This window comes from Peromyscus eremicus, chromosome 3 (genome assembly GCF_949786415.1).
Source record: "Peromyscus eremicus chromosome 3, PerEre_H2_v1, whole genome shotgun sequence".
NCBI classification, from domain to species: domain Eukaryota; kingdom Metazoa; phylum Chordata; class Mammalia; order Rodentia; family Cricetidae; genus Peromyscus; species Peromyscus eremicus.
In genome coordinates, this window is record NC_081418.1 from 70,995,474 (window position 1) to 71,015,420 (window position 19,947).

General features: G+C 43.5%; 2 protein-coding genes across 4 annotated transcripts; one reads left to right on the plus strand and one right to left on the minus strand.

Annotated features, from left to right (window-relative positions):
• Nucleotides 1-1,071: 1,071 nt before the first annotated feature.
• Nucleotides 1,072-7,860, minus strand: Ggct (gamma-glutamylcyclotransferase). 2 transcript variants are annotated; one of them, XM_059256677.1, is made up of 4 exons: nucleotides 7,607-7,854; nucleotides 4,188-4,333; nucleotides 2,381-2,516; nucleotides 1,072-1,440 (listed from the first exon to the last, which is right to left on the minus strand). In XM_059256677.1, exons 1-4 carry the CDS (start codon nucleotides 7,745-7,747, stop codon nucleotides 1,291-1,293), a joined length of 573 nt encoding a protein of 190 aa, XP_059112660.1. In that variant the 5' UTR covers nucleotides 7,748-7,854; the 3' UTR covers nucleotides 1,072-1,290. The 2 variants fall into 2 exon arrangements, with proteins under 2 accessions (XP_059112660.1, XP_059112661.1); XM_059256678.1 differs by lacking the exon at nucleotides 2,381-2,516 and having other exon boundaries at nucleotides 7,607-7,860.
• A 142-nt stretch (nucleotides 7,861-8,002) lies between these two features.
• LOC131906984 (pseudouridine-5'-phosphatase-like) lies at nucleotides 8,003-14,602 on the plus strand. 2 transcript variants are annotated; one of them, XM_059257877.1, is made up of 2 exons: nucleotides 8,003-8,111; nucleotides 12,713-14,602. In XM_059257877.1, the coding sequence occupies exon 2, from the start codon at nucleotides 12,730-12,732 to the stop codon at nucleotides 13,417-13,419; it is 690 nt and encodes a 229-aa protein (XP_059113860.1). In that variant the 5' UTR covers nucleotides 8,003-8,111; nucleotides 12,713-12,729; the 3' UTR covers nucleotides 13,420-14,602. The 2 variants fall into 2 exon arrangements, with proteins under 2 accessions (XP_059113860.1, XP_059113861.1); XM_059257878.1 differs by lacking the exon at nucleotides 8,003-8,111 and adding an exon at nucleotides 11,050-11,806.
• Nucleotides 14,603-19,947: the final 5,345 nt, after the last annotated feature.

Here is a 19,947-nt window from a genome sequence, read left to right on the forward strand (position 1 = left end):
ATTTCCCCAGCTCTAAGTTTCTATCGTCTCTGCTTTCTCTTGTGGGAACAACGGGCTAGCAAGGGGGAGCCAAGTTAGTCCTTCCTAAGAGTTCTGGTTTCTTATCCTACTCTACAGAAATGCTCCGCAGCTATTTGTCTAATTCCAAGACATCGGGGCCATTTCTTCCCAGTGTTTGCTCTTTCAGCTCACAATTCACCTCACCCCTCTCCCCGAAAAGGGCTGACACACTTTGAAGATTTCTCTTATTTTTCTGCAATCTAGGGCCTAACTGTACCTTCTTTCTTAGTTTTTCAAGAGTTGTGTTGTTTGTTAAAGGGCCCAAATAACTGGTTTTAAAAAAGAAAAAACCCGAATCCCCTGCCACACAGGATCATACACACCTGTAACTCTAGATCTAGGAAAGCTGAAAGGTAAGACAACCCTGAATGCAAGGCCATCCTGGACTACAGAGTGAGCTTATGTCTCAAAAAACAAAACCCCAAAACTTGATGATGATTGCTAATACTGAGTACCAGGCTCTGTCCTAAACTTGCCATATGTTTACTCATGAAACTTTCAAAATAAGTTTAAGATATAGGTGTTTCGATTATCCCTACTTGTACAGATGAGGCAACTAAGGTACAGAGAACCAAAGAAGCTGAAGTCTCGCAACTGGACAGTGGTGAGGCTCAGCTAGGCTCAGTGGCATAGGACTGTAATCCCAACTACAGGAGAAGTGGAGGCAAGAGGGACACAGGTTCAAGGCCAGCGTGGCTCTAGATCCACACCACCACTTAAGGCCGACTCTATGAGGCCGAGGCTGCTCTGTGCAGTCTGAGCTGAGCAGAGTGAGGTGGAACACTTGCTGGGAACCCCTTACAGCCACGAACGCACTCACTCCAAAGGACAGTGTATCGTCCGTCTACTTCTCAAAATCCTATGGCCGACTCTCTATAGTTTGCTCACTCTGACAAGCTCATCAAAAACGAGCAGAAAGCAGACCTACCCTGTGCCACAGAACACAGTGACACGCTTCCATGTGACTCGGGATCGAAACATGTCCGCAGGAGAACCCACAGCCATCGCCACTTACACACTCCAGGGACTCCTGGACCCTTTTAATTGTCTAATTCCTATCCCCATCCCAGTTCTTTTTTTTTTACAGTTGAAAATACGGAATCGCCTAAGTGAGAAGTCCTTCACAGCACTTTTGAAAATCAATAGGGTAAAAACAGGAAGGTCCCAGATTCCTGCTTGCCGACACTAAAGACACTTCATACTAGCACACAGAAACATCCTCAGATTCTGTTACAAGCTATACAGTTTTGACTCCCCCTTTTTGATGATTTCTTCCATTTCGTCTGAGATCTTTCCTTTATAGTCATTTGGTTCTATTGCTTTTAACTTCTCTTGATACTCCGGTGGCAAACCGTTTTCTTTCGCGCCCATGCAGATAACCTGGAAATGGTTAAAACAAGGAAGGCCTTTCAGTTAGCAGCATGCTTTGTCTGTACAGTCCAAGGTCCAGGACACTGGCTGTGGCTGACTAAAGAACTGGAACATTCTACAACACCCCAGGCACGGCCAGCTGCTCTGCATTCTGAGTGTGACTGCAGAAGGGCTCTGAAAGCACCGGGAAGCCCTGTCAGGGTATCAGTTCTACTCAACAGCATGACTCCAAATGTTTTATTATTAAGACAAAATGCATTGTTATGGTATAAAATTTACATGATGCTTTAAGAAAAATTACATTCTTTAAAAAAAGGCCAAGCTTTTAGGCAGCAGCTGACAGCACCACTGTCTACTTCTGCTTAGATGAGACACGGGGGGTGGGGGTGGGGGTGGGGTTGGGGGGGTTGGGGGGGATAAGGGATGACTGTTCAGAGGACCCCTAGGTCCTTACCAGGCTGATCTCTGGACACCATGCCAGAGGCTCAGCACCTGTGTTACCTCCAAGGGGCATCTGGTCTCACCCCACTTGCGTCTTGTACTTTGGAGGGTGGATTCCCTGACTCTAAAAGGCCTAGTGACCTTCCCATTTAGGGAAGAAAATACTCCAGCAGCGGAAAAATACATTCCCCCTCCATGGAAAAATGAATCTGTTCTATGAGATACTGTTCGTTGAAGAACAAAAATTGATAAAAGTGTATGTATAGAGTATTATACATATATGATAGATATACATCTATTAAAACACACTTTCCTTATTTAAAACATTTTGATTAAAATGTTCACGTGGGGCTGGAGGGATAGCTCAGCCATTAAAGGCTAGGCTCACAACCAAAAATATAAAATGTTCACGTGGAATTTTAAATTCTCAAAAGCTTTCTGAAGAGGAAATGCTCTCTAACTTAGCCCAGTGAGATTAAAAAGATTCAGCACGGTCCAAGCAGCTCACCTTCTTATACTGTGGCGATGGGGGGGCGCTCTCATAGTTCGTCATCAGGTAACTGCGACAGGGTATTTCTTCCCCTTCCTGAGTAGAAACTTTAATCTCTATTACAACATACACTCCACTTTTAACTCCTTCTTGCCTGAAACCAAAGGAATCACATTTTAGCCACAGGGGACGTAGAAGAATGGTTTATAAGATATTCTACTCAAGGTGAAGTGTAAGGTTAATGGTATATCTACATAGGCATGCTTGCTCACTCAGTTCACCAGGTCAAATGTACACTTAGCATTTTTTCTTTTTAACACTATGTGGTCCTGTCTGGCCTGGAACTCACTATGTAGACCAGGCTGATTTCAAACACACAAAGATTCACCTGCTTCTGTTTCCTGAGTGCTGAGATTAAAGGTGTGCCCAGCCTTGTTTCTGTGTGCCACCATATGCGACATGCTTAGCATTTTAATGTTATAGTTGACTTCTGGATCCATAGACTCACCCAACTTCAGACTGAAAATATTTTTAAAACTTAGGTCTTAACTGAATACATACAGATTTTTTTCCTGGTCATTATTCCCTTAAAAGGAAATCCGTTACGGTAAAATACACTGATATTGTCTTAAGCAGTGACAGAACCCTGAGATGCTACCGCAATACAGGCGGGTAAGTGTAGGTCACATGCAAGCATCACGTCAATTTACAAAAGGGACTTAACAACTGTAGATTCTGGTGTGCCTGGAGGTTGAAGCAATGCCCGGTGAATGCAGAGGAACAACTGCACTTGGTGCACGTCTAGCAGATCTCTGCATTTTTCCCTGTCTGAAAACATGCTTCAATATTCTTATATTTACCTCTGTACCCCGAAGCGGTAATCTGACAGCAAGCGAATGAACACCCGGAGAGAAAGCGGAGGGACTGCTTAATCTAGCCGGGGCCAAGAACAGAGTGCCGGACAGTATGTTCTATTCAAGGCCAGCTCTTCCCCGACAGTTTACATTGTATCAAGCACTCTGTCACACAACTCTGAGAATTTTAGTTCTACTGTGTTAGTCAATGCCTTTAAAAATCATTATTATTTAACTGTAATCTCAAAGAATTAAAAAAAAAAAACAGAAACAACTCACTTTCAAAGTCAATAAAAATATGTAATGATTATAAAAAGCTTCATGACTTTTTGGGTTTTTTTATTTTTATTATTATTATTATTATTATTATTATTATTATTTTGGTTTTTTGAGACAGGGTTTCTCTGTGTAGCTTTGTACCTTTCCTGGAACTCGCTTTGTAGACCAGGCTGGCCTCAAACTCAAAGAGATCTGCCTGCCTCTGCCTCCCAAGTGCTGGGATTAAAGGCCTGTGCCACCACCGCCTGGCCGACTTTTTGTAATATGAAACTAGAAAGATTTTTATTGTTGTTGTTTGTTTTTGAGACAGGGTTCCTCTGTGTAGTTTTGGTGCCTCTCCTGGATCTCACTCTGTAGACTAGGCTGGCCTCGAACTCACAGAGATCCGCCTGGCTCTGCCTTCTGAGTGCTGGGATTAAAGGCGTGCGCCACCACCGCCAGGTGAAAGTTTTAAATAAAAGACAAACAAAATTAAAAAATAAGGGCTTCCATCTTTTTGCCTAAGAGATTACAAACATCGCCCCATCCACAATCAGTAAGTGTGACCGTTCTATATTTATTAGTAAACTCACAGTTTCTAACTATTGTCCTGCCTCTGAAGTATAAAGAATGTATCTACAGTGTATCCACAAATGCACATCCATATAACCCACTTTAAGTATTATTTTAACTTATAATTAGAAGCCACCTACTCATCCAGAGAACTTAAATTGCTTTTGTTCATTTTCCATACTACTCCCCACACTTCATCGCCAGGACTTTGAAAAATGGTAGCTATACCTCCATGCCACCTCTCACTTGTTTTGCCTTGGAAATTGCCAAAGTCGAGCTTAAAGTCCTACAAAGAAAATCAAAGTGATATATGATCAATACCTATGTTAGCATGAATTTCCCTCCTCGAAATACAAATGATTTGCCTTGACTTCCATGCAAGCAAAACATTCAATAACCTTTATTTCTGTGTGTACAAAGTTATGGAAAATAAAGAGAAACAGACCAAGACCCAAATCTCAAGGAATATAGATTCTTTCTTATTTTCCTTTAAAAATGAAGCTAGTTCTGAGCATATAGGCATCTAAACATTTAAAGAAAAAAAAAAAAAACCCTTAAGGAAACCCAATATACCATACAATAGCTTTAGCTTTCATTTTTTTCAAATGACTTCTCAGTCTACTTAAATAAATGCACGTGTATTTTCACTCAGACATTCTGGGTGATGGTTACATAGGGGTTATAATATACTTTTATGTCTCTAGAGTAACTTACCTGCAAATCACTGTATTTACTCTAAGCGAGCTGGCTTAGGGTATATGAGCATTAATCTTCATGAACTGTATCAATTTATTTCCAGTAACTGAAGAGCAGCTAATACTTCCTAAATATTTATTATGTGCTATATGCACTAGCTATTACTTTACATGAACCAGTGTTTTACTCAATTTACAACAGAAAAATTACAGCGTAGAAGGATTAAGTCACTTCCCTAAGGTCTTATAACTAACAAGCAACAGAGACATCTTTCTAATTTAGCTTCTGCTATCATTGATGGGCAGTCAGGGAGTGAGGTCATTTGCCCTGTGTGGCTAAGAAGATGTCCTTCCATCTCTCCACAGCACACAGGATGGACTAAATGACAGTGCTGTAGTCCTTTCTGATTTATATTATCCCTGTCACCTATGTTTTCTCAAAAATCTTGTTTGATAACTCAGGGAAAACGCTGGTCCAAGTAACCAGGACCTTCAAGCAGCATACTGGGTATTCCAGAATCAACAGAACTCACCGAAGATACAATCCACACCAGAGACTGGCAGCCTATTGTTAAATGCAGCAGGCAACTGCTGTGGAATAATCCTTCTGTACACAGTGAATATGTATCACTCTCATTGGTTAATAAAGAAGCTGATTGGCCTACAGCGAGGCAGGATAAAGTTAGGTGGGACAATCAAACTGAGGATGCTGGGATAAAGAAGGCGGAGTCAGAGGGAGACGCCAGCCAGCTCTCGATCAGCCCTTTCTTCTGACCTGAGTTTGACCTGATCTTCTCACCTCTTTGGCAACTTCCCCCTACTCCCCATCTTGAAATGTCAGGGTTTCTTGGGGTTCAGCTTAGGCCTGTTTTGAATTTAGCAAAAAGCACAGACAGCCTCACCACCTCCAGCAGCTTCTAATACCATCGAATGCTTTGGCCACCTTTAAAATCAGCCCACATCTCTATTCTGAGACTCAAAAGCACTTGGAATAGGGCCCAGCCCACAGTAATGCCTAACAAATGTTCACTAATATTTTTCTGTTTGTGTGGCTGTCTAGGAAGCATCTTACACTCGATTACGTTCAAAGTTAACAATTTTTACCTCCCAAACCTGATTCTCCTCTGTTAACATTAATACCATCATCTACCCAGTTGTGCAAAAACTTGAGTCATATTTATATCGCTTCTCTTCACGCACAATCGTCAAGGTTTAATGATGTTATCTCTGTATTGCTCAGAGCTACCTACCTTTTTCAGACACCACCCTGTTAGATCATGGTGGCGTTATCTTTGATATGAATGTGGCAAAATCTTAACAAGGCTTCCAATAGCCACCCTTGTTCCATTCCGCATAGTAACCAGAATGAGCTTTCAAATACATAAATCTCATCATTCCCTTTGATCCTCAGGGCCTGCAGAAGACTGTCCAGAGGTCTCTGTGGTCACATTAAGATTTTTTAATCTCTCCAACCCTCGTTATAGACTCCAGCCACTTCGACTGGAACAATCACTTCCTCTTTTCTCCGGCCCTTTTAACAAGTATTCTTTTTGAGTTTTTTTTTGCCCTTCACCTCTCCAAGTCTTAGCTTAAAAGTTCCATCCAGGAGCTCACACATTCCTGAGCATCTTGGTCAGATCCTCTGGTCATATATTCTGTTGCACCTTGCATGTCCTCTTTTAAGGCTAACCACAGCTATACTTTATTATTTATGCGATATTTCTTTTCTGCTCTGACTAAGCATTTGAACTCCCTTCCTACACTCTTACGTGTTTCAGATAAGAGTACAGAGTATGACTCCCAGTTTTAAAACTTCAAAGGCTAGAAGTTGGTTATCAGATTGTCTTATAGTAAGGGCATGGATACATGGTGAGACTTAGCCAATCAGGGCATCCAGAGAGGCTCTCAATTAGAGCTAGTGTTCAAGATTATCAGGGACTCCATTCTGGGCTTCAGAGACTCCATTCTGGACTTCAGAAACTGCGGCGCTGGTGGCACAGCAGAAGGCAGGAGCCAGCTCCACATCGTATTTACTAGTTCAGGAAAGGTGCATCCCAGGGCTGGGCTGGTTCTCTCCTGCGATGCTGGTTGTACACACACAAAAACACACACACACACACACACACACACACACACACACACACACACACACACACACCCCTGCACACACCAGAACTGCCTATTTACTCAGCTCTGTACTCCAGTCTTTCGGGTGATCCAGTGAGCTCTCTAACAGCCTTCCAACACCCTCCCTCCCATCCCCTTTCTTAAACCAGCCGGTTTCTGTTGACTGAAACCAAGAAGAACTCTGACAAGGTTATCAAAGACTATATGTGTGTTGGCTCAAGTTGTCAAAGGCGCTACACACAATCGGATTGTACACTGGTAGGTCCTCCAAGTAGCGACGCTGCTCAGTCATCTTTGTAACCCCAGCACTGTGTGCCAGAAGAGTACGTATTAAAAAAGCAAATGAACTGTGGTCAAGAGCAACAGTTCACCAGAGTTAGTTAAAGTTTATCGGATAGGGATACTCTCCTGGAGGAACACTGCCGTCTCTATGGAAGACACGACTCCAGGTCCTGATCCAGGTCTCAAGACCAGGACCACTCACTCAGATCGGGAGGAAAAGACAGATACACAGAATTTCACAGATCTGTGGAACAAGTCCTGTGACAAGGTATGCAGAGGGTGGAAAGCAGCTAATCCTCGACTAAGAGGCACCCATAGAAGGCGTACTATAGGATGCTCGAAGTCGGTGGGAAAGGATAGCCAGTGGAGGGCTACGAACCCCGATGGTAGCCAAAGGTTCCCGGCAGGGGTCGCACCTGGCCCGCTATCCCGGTAGCGGGCACAACGGCACTGACCTGTAGGCGCGCCACGCAGCAGAACACGGCGGAGGGGTTTCGCAGGTGGATCCTCTCGGTCAGCAGGTTGCTGCCGTAGGCGAAATACAGGAACGTCTCCCCCTCCTGGCCCGCATGGTCCTCATAGCCGGAGCTCGCCATATCTGCTCGTCCACGCCTTCGGTGCCAAGCACTGATGAGCGGGACCAGCGCTGCAGCAGGAGCAGCGCGCCGCCACCCACGGGCGAGCGCAGAGCAGTGGGCGGAGCTGCGGAGAGAGCGCGCTGCGGATTGGCTGCCGGCTTGCCGGCGTGAGCCGACTACTGTGATTGGCCCATCTGCACCGCCTCCCTCCCACTGGAGCCGCCTCCCCATTGGATACACACCTCGGATGTCCGGCCCCCTGCCTGAGGCTACGCTAATTGGATGACCAGACCGGCAGCCGGAGAGCGGCTGCATGCTTCCGTCTTCTCCCCGCCTGGCAGACCCTGGTTAGTTCGCTCGGTAGGCTTCACGCACGGTGCAGGTAAGACAAGGCCTCACACTGCTGCCCGGCCCACCCTGGAACCCGCGGCAGTCCTCCTGCCTCAGCCTCCCTGGAGCGGGGACTACCGGCTAACCCAACAGGCTTTCTAAGGATCCTTCACTCCCTGAAGTTGCCACCCTGGATGCCTGGGGCCTTTCCCCAGGTTCAGAGGTTCAGATCCCTACATGGCATCTATTAGACACTTGACTTTGTTCATCTTTGCTCGCTGTTTCCTCTTTTTGAAAACGAATCACACAAAACCTCTATGTTATTAATCTTGAAATGAAGATAGGCGTGCAAACTGAAGGCCTAGAAAAATGACTGCCTTTGGCCCTTAGATATTAATCTAAATATAGCTCCACACCGACAGGTGCCACGATTCCTGGAAATATGATTGAATCCAGGTCAAAGCTGGGAATGAACAGTGCCTCTGAGAAGAACAGGCTTCAGAAAGGGAGAATCCCAAGACAAGCAAGGTCCTTCCTGAAAGACTCCCCACTAGACAAAAATGAGAACAATTTGAGCATCAAAACATCTGGAAACTAAAATGGTCGTTAGCATTAATAATACGTTATTCCTCTCAGGAAGTAAGCCAAATTAAAACAGAAAAGAAAGCCGTATTACCACACTATCAGTGGTGAACATTTCATCACCTTTACTCTTAAAAAGTGTTTATTTTAAGAAAATAGTGTTTATTCTGCCTTTCTAGTACTATATTTTTGGAAAACCAAATAGCATTAGCTGATGGAGAAGTAGTTCTTTGTAAAACGTATACTAGCTAAATGCAGAAAAGGGGGTAGAACATCATGTTCAGTCTCTGATGAAACAAACCTTCTTGTCAGGAGCATCAATGAAACTGCTTGTTGGGAAGGCCAAAGGGATATATGTAGGGTATCAGGTATCCTCCCAGAGATCATTGCTAGTCATGGGGGAGGGGACCACTTGAGAAATCTAAACTCTCTCACCTGATGGCAAAGCAATCTGGTCACCAATAAAGAAGACTAGCCTGACATGGTCTTCTGATATTAAGCAACCCAAAACTCCAGCATCTGTGAATTGCAATTTACAAAGGTCTTTAACTTCAACATAAGCCTTTTGTATCATCATGTTTCAGAAACCATTTACATGGAAGAAAAATGGAAACAATCAGGAACACCTAGAACCTATCTCTTAAATTATTGTGATTAAAAATAAAAGGTAAGCTGGGCAGTGGTGGCGCATGCCTTTAATCCCAGCACTCAGGAGGCAGAGCCAGACGGATCTCTGTGAGTTCTGGACCAGCCTGGTCTACAGAGCAAGATCCAGGACAGGCACCAAAAATAAACTGAGAAACCCTGTCTCAAAAAACCAAAAATAAATAAATAAATAAATACATGAAAGGTAAGGCTGGGCCCGCTAGATGGATCAGCAGGTGAAGGTACTTGCTACTGAGCCTACAGATTTGAGTTAGAGCTCCAGTTCCCACATGGTAGGAAAGATCCAACTCCTACAGGTTTCCTCTGACCTCCACTTGCACCCACATCTACATACAAAATCAATAAATGCATAAATGTAATACAACATGTTTTTAGAGAGACAAGACTGAAGGAGGGCTGTTCCAGCTTAAGAGAAACTTGAGACATGATGTAAGTGTGATGGCTTGTCTTTGCTTGATTCTGATTTAGTAACTCAAATAGAAATATATTTCAGGGACAACTGCACTTGAATTTGGATTGCAGCATCAGATGATACTAGACAGTTGTTATTAAATGGATAATGGTTTTGTGCTTATGCAGGAAAATGAGTTTATTTTTTACATGCAGACGGACATTTAGGCTGACACATTTGTTATCTATATCTATTTAATTCAGAAAAAATAAAAATACAAAGAGCTAAATGCTAATGGGAACGATATGTATATATTGTTCATTATACTGTTCTTTTCTTTATATTTGAACATATTCATCTTAAGAGGGGGAAAAACAGAAAAGATACCAGGAAAGCACTTGGTATCAGTGTGCCTCAACAGACAATGCCATTGTTGTATAACCTGCAAGTTATACAACAAGATTGCTGTTTTCTCACCCCAGCCGCCAGGGCAGAACTGGAAATCTACTTGGTCATCTCAGAGAGTGAGTTGCGTATCAGCTGACATTCTCTAAATTACCCTACGTTCTTAAGGTCTGTGCTTCAGAGTACTGCAATGTAAGGCTCTGTTTTAAAGATGTGCTTGTAACTACATAAAATGTGGGTTTGGGTTTTGTTTGTTTGTTTGTTGTTGTTGTTGTTGTTGTTGTTGTTTGAGAGTTTCACAATATTGTCTAGTGTTGGGGACCATGTGAGAGGAACAACAACCAGCTTTGGAACTCATGGAATATGGCTCAGCGGTCAGCATAAACACGCTGGGTGAGCCATGGAGGCAGAGTCCTGAAGACTAAGTGTCCTGAGGACCTCATGCTGTTATCCAGCGTAGCTCTGCTCATTGCCCTCTCGGTCACCACATCCCTCATAATCTATGAGTTGTATGAAAACTCTCAGGGGCTTTCTAGCCGCTCACTGGGCAGTGTCACTGCTACTTACAATAATAGTGATTGACTTTTTCCAAGCATTGCTGCTGGAGCAGATTAATGATTCAACCACCACCTTAGAAAGAATTTAGACATGTAGACTTTTAGTGAAGTTAGGTTATGGTGTTTTTGTTTTTGGCTTTGATGTAGAAAATCTTGGGGAACAATTTAAAGTTTGGAAAGGCACACTTTGAATAGTTGAACAGGGGACAAGAACAAAGGCAGCCCAGTCATTACTAGCTGACATGCTATTCTTGCTAAAGATGGATTGGTGAGCAAAGGCGATGATTAATTTCTTTTACCCATTTTTGCCCTTGGCTTCCTGGTATGATTTAATAAAAAATTGTTGATGAGTGGGTGTGCACTCTGAGGACTTAAAGTAGAAATGACTATTTTTTTATATATAAAAGTTTAGATTTGTGATTCTTTTAAGATTTTTTATGAGATTACCTTTTGAGATAAATAATAAAATGATTGATCCTTTCTTTGTAACCGCAAAATGTAGCCTGCCAGTAAAAGAACCAGTGGAGAACCTTGCTTGCCTACACTTTGTTAATCTATAACAAGTTGCTTAGACAAGGATGTATGTGGGCCCTTGGGAATAATGTGTTTTTCACCTGTAATGTGTAAAATGTTTAATCATGTAAGTGAAATGAGAAACATGCTGTTTCTTACTTGCATTCATTATAATCATTCATTTGAAAAATAGAATGAACCACATTCATTCATTTGAAAAATAGAATTCAAACCAATATAGTTTTTATATTGCTTTAAAGATTTTGCTGGGGTGTATAAGCTGTAAGGGAAAGAATAAAGATACATAGAAGGAAAACATCAAGGAAGAGATAGAAAGAGAACATCTGGGAAAAGAAGGAAAACAACAGGGTAGAAGAATAGAAGAGAGAGAGAACAGAGTAGGAGCAACAGAAAGAGAAAAAGAACATGAACAGCTAAGCCTTGGCCCTCAGGAAAGTCCCCGTGTGTCTGTGCGTCTGTCCAGTAGTTCACCTGCTCTGTCTCTTCTCACAGTGTCTCTGACCTGCTGAATGCTGACCTTTCAGCAGCAGTCTAGACTGACCTTGAACTCTCCAGCCTGAATACTGGGATTACAATCCAGTCCCAGCAGATCCAGCAATTCAATTATTAAAGGTTATTTCTTTTCTCTTCCTATACATCTTTCAGATGGCATAATTTCATGGCTGGTAATTATTCTCCACACTGGTTTTTGTGAAAAGAATTCTAAAGTGAAGCATCAGTGTTTCCTTAAACTCTGAAAGTCTTGTTTATTCCAATTATGTATTTAGCTATCCCATGGAGAATGTGGTGTGCAAAGCAATATTGGCCAGCAAGGGGCAGTAAGTAGCAAGGTTACTTCTGGGTTTTGTATTTGTTTTGTCAATTTCAACCAAACCCAAGTTAATACTAGTTAACACTCACCTAACCCTTGTTAACTGTGAGGCCATGGCCTAAATTCTTTTGTTTACTAAGTCACTTATCTCTGCAAAAAGCTCTGTACAGACGGTACTTTTATCCTGTCATGGGTGCGGACGTGCAGGCTGTAGTTAGCAATGACTGAAGCAGATTCCACCACTTCTGGGTGCTGCTGCCCAGACTGCCCACCCTGCAACACTCTAGATAGAATAGTTATATCTATCATATAGATATAATAGATAATATAATAGGGTGCTCTAAATATAATAATAATAACCACTTCCAGATACACCCTGTGTTACAATCAAAGACATTATGAAATAATAATGTTAGCCTTCAGTCACTTAATGATAATGATAGCAAGGCCAGATGTCTTCCAAATGCCATCTTTTAATCCAGTTGTCTTTCAAGTTTTTTGATTGTGTCATAAGTTTTTTGAGCATGCACAAATACAATTCTCTATATATTAACCTATGTGACTATACATTAAAAACATAATAAATAACATTATGTCACATTATATGGATACTGTTACTTGTTAATTTATTAGCACATGATAAAATACATTATACAATAACCACAAAATATACACTTAAAAATAAATGAACCCCTCCATCCACCCAGGTTGAGAAGGAGGCACCATGGCGATGTCCCCACCGCGACAGGTCACTCACCTCATCTTTGACATGGACGGACTCCTTCTGGACACAGAGAGGCTGTACTCAGTGGTGTTTCAGGAGCTGTGTGGTCGCTACAAGAAGACATACAGCTGGGAGGTCAAGTCCCTGGTGATGGGGAAGAAGGCTCCAGAAGCTGCGCAGATCATCATCGACGTCCTGCAGCTGCCCATGTCCAAGGAGGAGCTGGTGGAGGAGAGCCAGGCAAAGCTGGCAGACCTTTTCCCCACAGCTGCCCTCATGCCAGGTGCTGAGAAACTGATCCGGCACCTCCGAAAGCACAGCATCCCCTTTGCCCTGGCCACCAGCTCAGGCTCCGAGACCTTCAAAATGAAGACCAGCAGGCACAAGGAGTTCTTTGGGATGTTCAACCACATCGTGCTAGGAGATGATCCTGAGGTCAACAGCGGGAAGCCATCCCCGGACATATTCCTCTCCTGTGCACGGAGGTTCAGTCCTGCTCCTGCCCCAGACATGTGCCTCGTCTTTGAAGATGCTCCCAATGGAGTGGAGGCAGCTCTGGCAGCTGGGATGCAGGTTGTCATGGTTCCCGATGAAAACCTGAGTCGAGACTTAACAAGAAAGGCCACAGTGGTGCTGAGTTCCCTGGAGGACTTCCAGCCTGAGCTGTTTGGTCTGCCTGCCTATGAGTGACGGGTGGCAGCCTTGGTGCTGCCATGGGCCTTGTGGCATCCTGAGGGGGGGGCACATGGCATACTGGAGGAGCCACATGGCACCCTTGAGGGGCCACATAGCTCCTGGGGGACACATGGCATCCTGGGGGGCCATATTCAGGGTCCATGCCATTAAGGAGAAAGGGGAAGGCAATGCATAGCACCAGACTGAGCCTGCTTATACACTGTAGCCTGTGAACATGGCCATCCCCGTCTGTGTGGGCTTGGCCATCTCTCTCTGGATTGTGGTCGGGTCAGTAGACAGCAAACAGAGATGGCCCAGAACACAGCTTGAGTACAGTCATGTAATAAAGTGATGTGGTCTATGAAGAAAATGAACACACACACACACACACACACACACACAAACCACACAGCATTGTGTGACTACACATGTGCCAATATATATCCATACATATATATATAAGTATATATGTATATGTATAGTGTTCCAGAGTAAAATCATATTTATGTCTGTTTCCTTGTAATCTTTGTGTATAATGGCATTTGGGAAGTGTAAACTCCATACACATATATGTATATGCCATTATAGATGTACATATGTATGTGTAGATTTTGTGTGTGTGTATGTATAATAGACCACTCCACTGCCTTCAGGGTGGACATTAATGTTTCAATACCAACTGATAAGTGAGTCTCCTCTCTCCCCCTTCTGACCTTAATGGCAGATTAGCCTCATGATGGAAGAGCATCAAGAAATATCCTTTCACTCCAGCCTCACTATCATCGCAGACACCTCCCTGGTCTTAGACTTAAACGTCTTCCATTTCACAAGCTGGGTCTAAGTTTCCATTTTTTAAACAAAGGGCTATTAATCAAAAGGCCCCTGACAGCAGGGACGAGGGAGAGAGCACGAACAAGGTCTGGGTCAGCCTCTCAGTGTCCCAAGGACAGTTCCTGCAACCCCCTTGAAACTTATCCAAGTGTGTCCAAAGAGAAAACCTCAGCCAGTTAAAAGTATACTAGTGTAACTGCTGCTCGCTTAACCAATTATGTTTGAGATGACCTAACCATCTCTGAAATTCCCCTAGCTATGCTTAAAGGACCCTGGATGTGCCTCTTGTGGTCATCACCATTTTGTACAGATGAACGACCCCACGTATGCTAGTATAGTAATAAACACTCTTTGTTCTTGCATACTATTTGAGTCTGGGGTCTTCCTTCAGCCTCTTCTCAGCAGGACTCCATGCCTGACAGAGCTCGTCTCTAGGAGATCCCTCTGTCTCTGGATTCGTCTGCCTATCTTTTACCTACTCCCTTATCCATGTTGGAGTGTTTTCTACCCTAAGGAAAAAAAAATAGAACTTGATTTTGCTTGATGTAGCAAGTTTATTTCAACATTCCTGATTACACGTCTAGTCTGCTGTTCATTCCTCTTCCAAACAGTTCTCATGTCTCGCAAGCTTCCTCACAGCCATGATTTGGTTGTGTAATATTTTAATGGGAGTCATGATTTTGCCTTTAAATAAAATATCCTCCAACCATCATAAAGTAAGTAAGTGAACTATTTTCACTTTCATATAAATTGTGATATTTACCCATCAGCCAGTGTCAAGGTTAAATATATATAGTAGAGAATGGAGAGTCACACTGCAGGTAATTGCAGAGCATGAAAAAGTTCCATGTTTGACTGTCCTTGTCATCTTTACAAAGTCATCACTAAATGCTGCACACCAGAATGTGCTACAGGAGCTTGTACTAGAAGCCTGAAAAATGACCTTTTTCTTCAATTGTACTTAAACTTTAGTAAGAGCTCTGATCCGATTCTTTGTAGAGGTCTTTTAAATCATGTTTCCATTTTGTGAGAATCAGTTAATTATACATAAATTTGATGCAAATCTTTGAGAGACAGGCCCTCTGTTGGCCCAGATGGGCTTAAGGTGCAAAAGCCAACCTGAGACAGTCACTCTGGAGTTTTTTGTCTCAGTTCAGTGAGGAATAAAGTCATGGATGGACAGAGGAGAACAGCACAAAGCAAAAGCAGATTATTAAGGAAATCTGAGAGAACTCCTGAGTTGGAGGGTCACAAGGGAGGATAAAATGGATGCACTGTCTGCATAGGGCCTTTTCATAGGACTTACGGCGGAAACTAGACCGACTGAGGTCGTTTCTATTGAGATAGTTTAATTCTATAGACATTGTGGCCAAGCTAGTGGAGACCCACACACTCTGGACATGACCCTCTGGCCCAACCCAAGGGGTGTGCACCCGGTGCTTGCCTGGTTGGAGGAGTCACACACTGAAGCCCCACTCTGCCTACCTTTAATTTATTGGTTAGCTGCTGACCTTGGCTCACTTGCTGGCGATGCCAATTTTAGCAGGTGTGGCTGGTCTCTGACCTTGGCAGGAGTCTTGCTGCTCTTTGGCCTCAGTGTTTAGGAGGCTGGTTTGTACTTTAGCTGTCGGCCTCCTTTCCTTTCCTGCCTCTGGAGAGCTACCTGCTGCTTAGAATACCTTTAACCAAGCATGGGCAAATGACCAAGTCCCAAGATAGAAGAGGTGAATGAGTGAGGGCCAACTTCACTATCAGCCCTTCCCCAAGACAGCACCCCTTCCCCTGGAGTACTTCACACCTATGCAGCAGAGATCCACTGACTGAGGACTGAATAAGCAAAATTCCTAAATGATTATGTAAGTTTCTTTACTAATAAAGACAAACTATAGAAAAGAATCTTTCTGCTATTTTCATTTAAATAAGTGGAAATTGAATTTTACTGATTCTCATACTTGAACAGGCCAGCTTGCTCTTTCACTTTGCATACTATTACTATGATCAGTTTTTGTTTTTGTTTTAGAAACAGGGTTCTTCTCTGTAGTTCTGGAACTCTCTGTAGTCCAGGCTGGCCTTAAACTAGATTTAATTTTAATGTGTGTGTGTGTGTGTGTGTGTGTGTGTGTGTGTGTGTGTGTGTGTGTGTGTACATGTACACATGAATATGAGTGCCTTTGGAGGCCAAAAGAAGGCATCAGATGCCCTGGGGCTAAAGTTGCAGGTGGTGGTGAGCACCCTACATGGGTATCGGGAACTAAACTGGGGTCCTCTGCAAAAGCATTAAGTGCTTTTAACCATTGAGCCATCTCTCTAGCCCCAAGACCCTGTCTTTAAAAACAAACAAAAATAAGTGGACTGTTTTAGGTCGGGATATGACCTGAGTTCTAGTTCATCTGAGTGATTCTGGATACTGATGGGGGATTCAGTAGTTCAGAGACAGAGAAGCTACTGTGAAATTTACAGAACTTTGTTTTTGTGGTGCAGAGGATTGAATTCAGAGCTAGGAAAGTGCTCTACCATCAACCTGCACCCATGGCCCAAGTTTTGACAGCTTGAGATGGTACCTTGGACTAGGGTAGGAGTGAGGGTGCAGAGAAAAAGGGCTGATGTGGAATGCATTCACATAGTTAAGCAGACCAGACCTGCTGGGCGACTTGCCAGGAGGCCATGCTGGGTCCACTCTCACTGAAGTCATTCTTGATTTTTCTTCTGGAGAAGGAAGTGATGATTGGTAACCAAAGCAATCTGGTTTTCCTCCAGTCATTTGAACCGGAGTCTAAGTGATTCAGCCTCAACTTTGAGTTGGTGGAGGAGACATGTGGATGAAGAGATAAAGATGAACCTGCAGCAGAGAATCGGAAAGTAGATGGCAACCAAATCAGAGAAGGGAGATACAGAAAACATGAGCACATTCCAGTGCCGCCCCAACGGTCGTTGAAACCAAGCAGGTTCCTCTCTCTAGTTCAAAGAGTCTAACCCTTAAGCAACACTGTTCATGAAATATGGGGCATAAATATATTATTACTTGAGACAGAGTCTTGCTATATAATTCAGCCTCAAACTTGCTGTGTAGCCTAGGCTAGCCTTGAATTTGCAGTCCTCCTGCCTCAGCTTCCCAGATGCTGGGATTACAAGTGTGGGCAACCACACCAACCAGTTCTTCCTAAATGTATGTGGTTTGCGAAAGCAATACATGTAATCTCACATCAGTAATTTAGGGTGTGCCTTAAAGACCTCTACCTCCCACAGTAAAGTGCACTGCTGGGCGGGCCTGCATTATTTCAAATAATTAGACATGTCACACACCTGTAAGCTCAGCACCAATCAGAGATTGAAGCAAAAGGATTATGAGTTCAAGGACAACCTGGGCTATACAGTGAAGCCCAATCTCAAATAACAATAAAAATAAGATGGCTAGAGAGACGGCCCAGCAGTTAAAAAGCACTTGTTGCTCTTCCAGAGGAATTTTCAGTTCCCAGCACTGGTGTAGGGGGGCTCACAACTACCTGTAGTTTCAGCTCCCAGAGATCTGACACCCTCTTCTGGCCTTCTTGGAAACCCAATTACGTGGAGCATAGACTCACACAGAAATACACATACAGACACACACAGAGAGACACACATACACACAAATAAAATCTTTCAAAAGCACTAAGTGTCTGGTCTGGGAGATCACTCAGTTGGTAGAGTGCTTGTGCTCAAACATGAGAACCTGGGTTTTTGATACCCAGCACCCATGTTAAAAAAAAAAAAAATCCAGGCTAGGAGGCATGCACTTATAAATCTCAGCACTGGGGTGGCAGAGACAGATGGATCCCTGGGGCTGGCTGACCAGCCAGCAAGCCCTTGGTTCCAGTGACTGTGTCTCAGAAAACAAGGTATACAGCTCCTAGAGAACGACACCCATGAATGACTTCTGGCCTCCATACACACACACACACACACACACACACACACACACACACACACACACGCATCCTCCCACACAGGGACATATCCCTGCCGCCTCCCCACTCCACATTCAAAAATCAGTGTAAACATATATTAATGATGTGGAGAATAGAAAAATTGTCAGCAGTTCTGTAATGTCCCAGGTTACACGGTGTAAAATAAGCATGGACCACAAGGATATGGAGTAAGAAGAGTTGAGAGGGATTCCATTCTGCCTAAAATCCAGAATGAGCACTCTCTGACCCACCATGACCAGCTAGTGTCCCACTCTGCGGTTCCCTAGTTCCTCCTGCCTCTCTCCATCAGCCAGCACCACTTCCCTGCCACTCCCGTCTCTGATTCTGCTTACTGCGGGATGGAAAAGGGCCCAGGATCGGGTTGGGGGTAGGAATCATGGGAGGGAATATGAAAGTGGGTTTGGAGAACCGTGAGTGGTTCCACTTCTACAAAGCACAAGATACCTACTAGGGAAAGAGAGGCAGGCCTGGAAGGATATTAGCATGGTTTATGGGAGGACCTTACATTTTGCACTAAAAACTAAGAAGACTCTTCTGGGATCACAGGAGAGTCATTGATTCTTTGCAAACAGGCAGTGTCCCTTGTATGCCTTTGGAACATCATTCTTGGTGCTATGTTCAAGATGGCCTTCGAGAGGATAGGCTGGGGAGATGGCAACAGCCAAGGTCAGGCACGCCTGAGCCTGACTGGTGGTTATAAGATGGGCTGAAGCAGAGAAGACATGTTACTCAACATTGATTTTATCATATCCCTCCTTTCTATAAAGACCTGTGGAAGCATCTTTGGTTTATTGCTTTACCAAATGTGGGCTCTTGTGCAAGCCCATTATTATCTGATTCTATTCTGTCTGCCCAGCTGATTTCCCAGTAGATGGTAAACTCTTTGGAGTCAAGGACCACACCTTAGATGTCTTCAGCCCTTACCACAGCGTAGATGAATACTAAATAGTTGCTGATTAATTGACCCAGAGTCAAAAAGCTCTGAGACCTAGTTCTGGCTCCAAAATCCTTTTTCTCTCTGATGTTTCCAATTTCCCTGGACTTACGGGGAAACGATTGTCCTTTAGTTCTTAGCTAAGATTTAAAGCTTTATACTAATACTTCTAAGCAAACTCTATCAAACACAGTGGTACTGTTGTTACATCTTCTAGCTTGTGGTTTTGCACATGGCAGGAAGTGAACCAGAGTATTGGTGATGTCTTGACATGGGGTTGGGGGAGGAATATATTAAAATGATAGTAGGGGGAGGCAAGATCATTTTATGTGTAAAAGAGTTTCCTGAATAAGCCTGGTGACCTAAGTTTAATAACCAGAACCCACAGTGAGAGAAAAGAACCTGAAAATTGTCTTTTAGCCTTCACCACACAGATGCCATGGGGTGCACACCTCCTTTCTGTCTGTGTCTGTCTGTCTGTCTGTCTGTCTCTGTCTCTGTCTCTGTCTCTCTCTCTCTCTCACACACACACACACATACACACATCAATAAAAGATTTCATAGTTAAAATTCTAGCAGGCAGCAGTTTCTCGGGATGTTTGATAAGTAATCTATACTCTTGTTTTAAGAGTGATTCTGACAGTTAGTTCTAATATGTGCTTAGTAAACAGATCCTTGGGTGTCTCCATAACTATGTACTTTGGGAAGGCAGGGTCCAGGCTCTTAGCTATTCTTACCTGTAGGAAGGTAAATAGAGTCAGAGAGGATGGGAGGTGAGAAGCAGGAGAGCTAGCTAAACAAAAGCATTTTTTT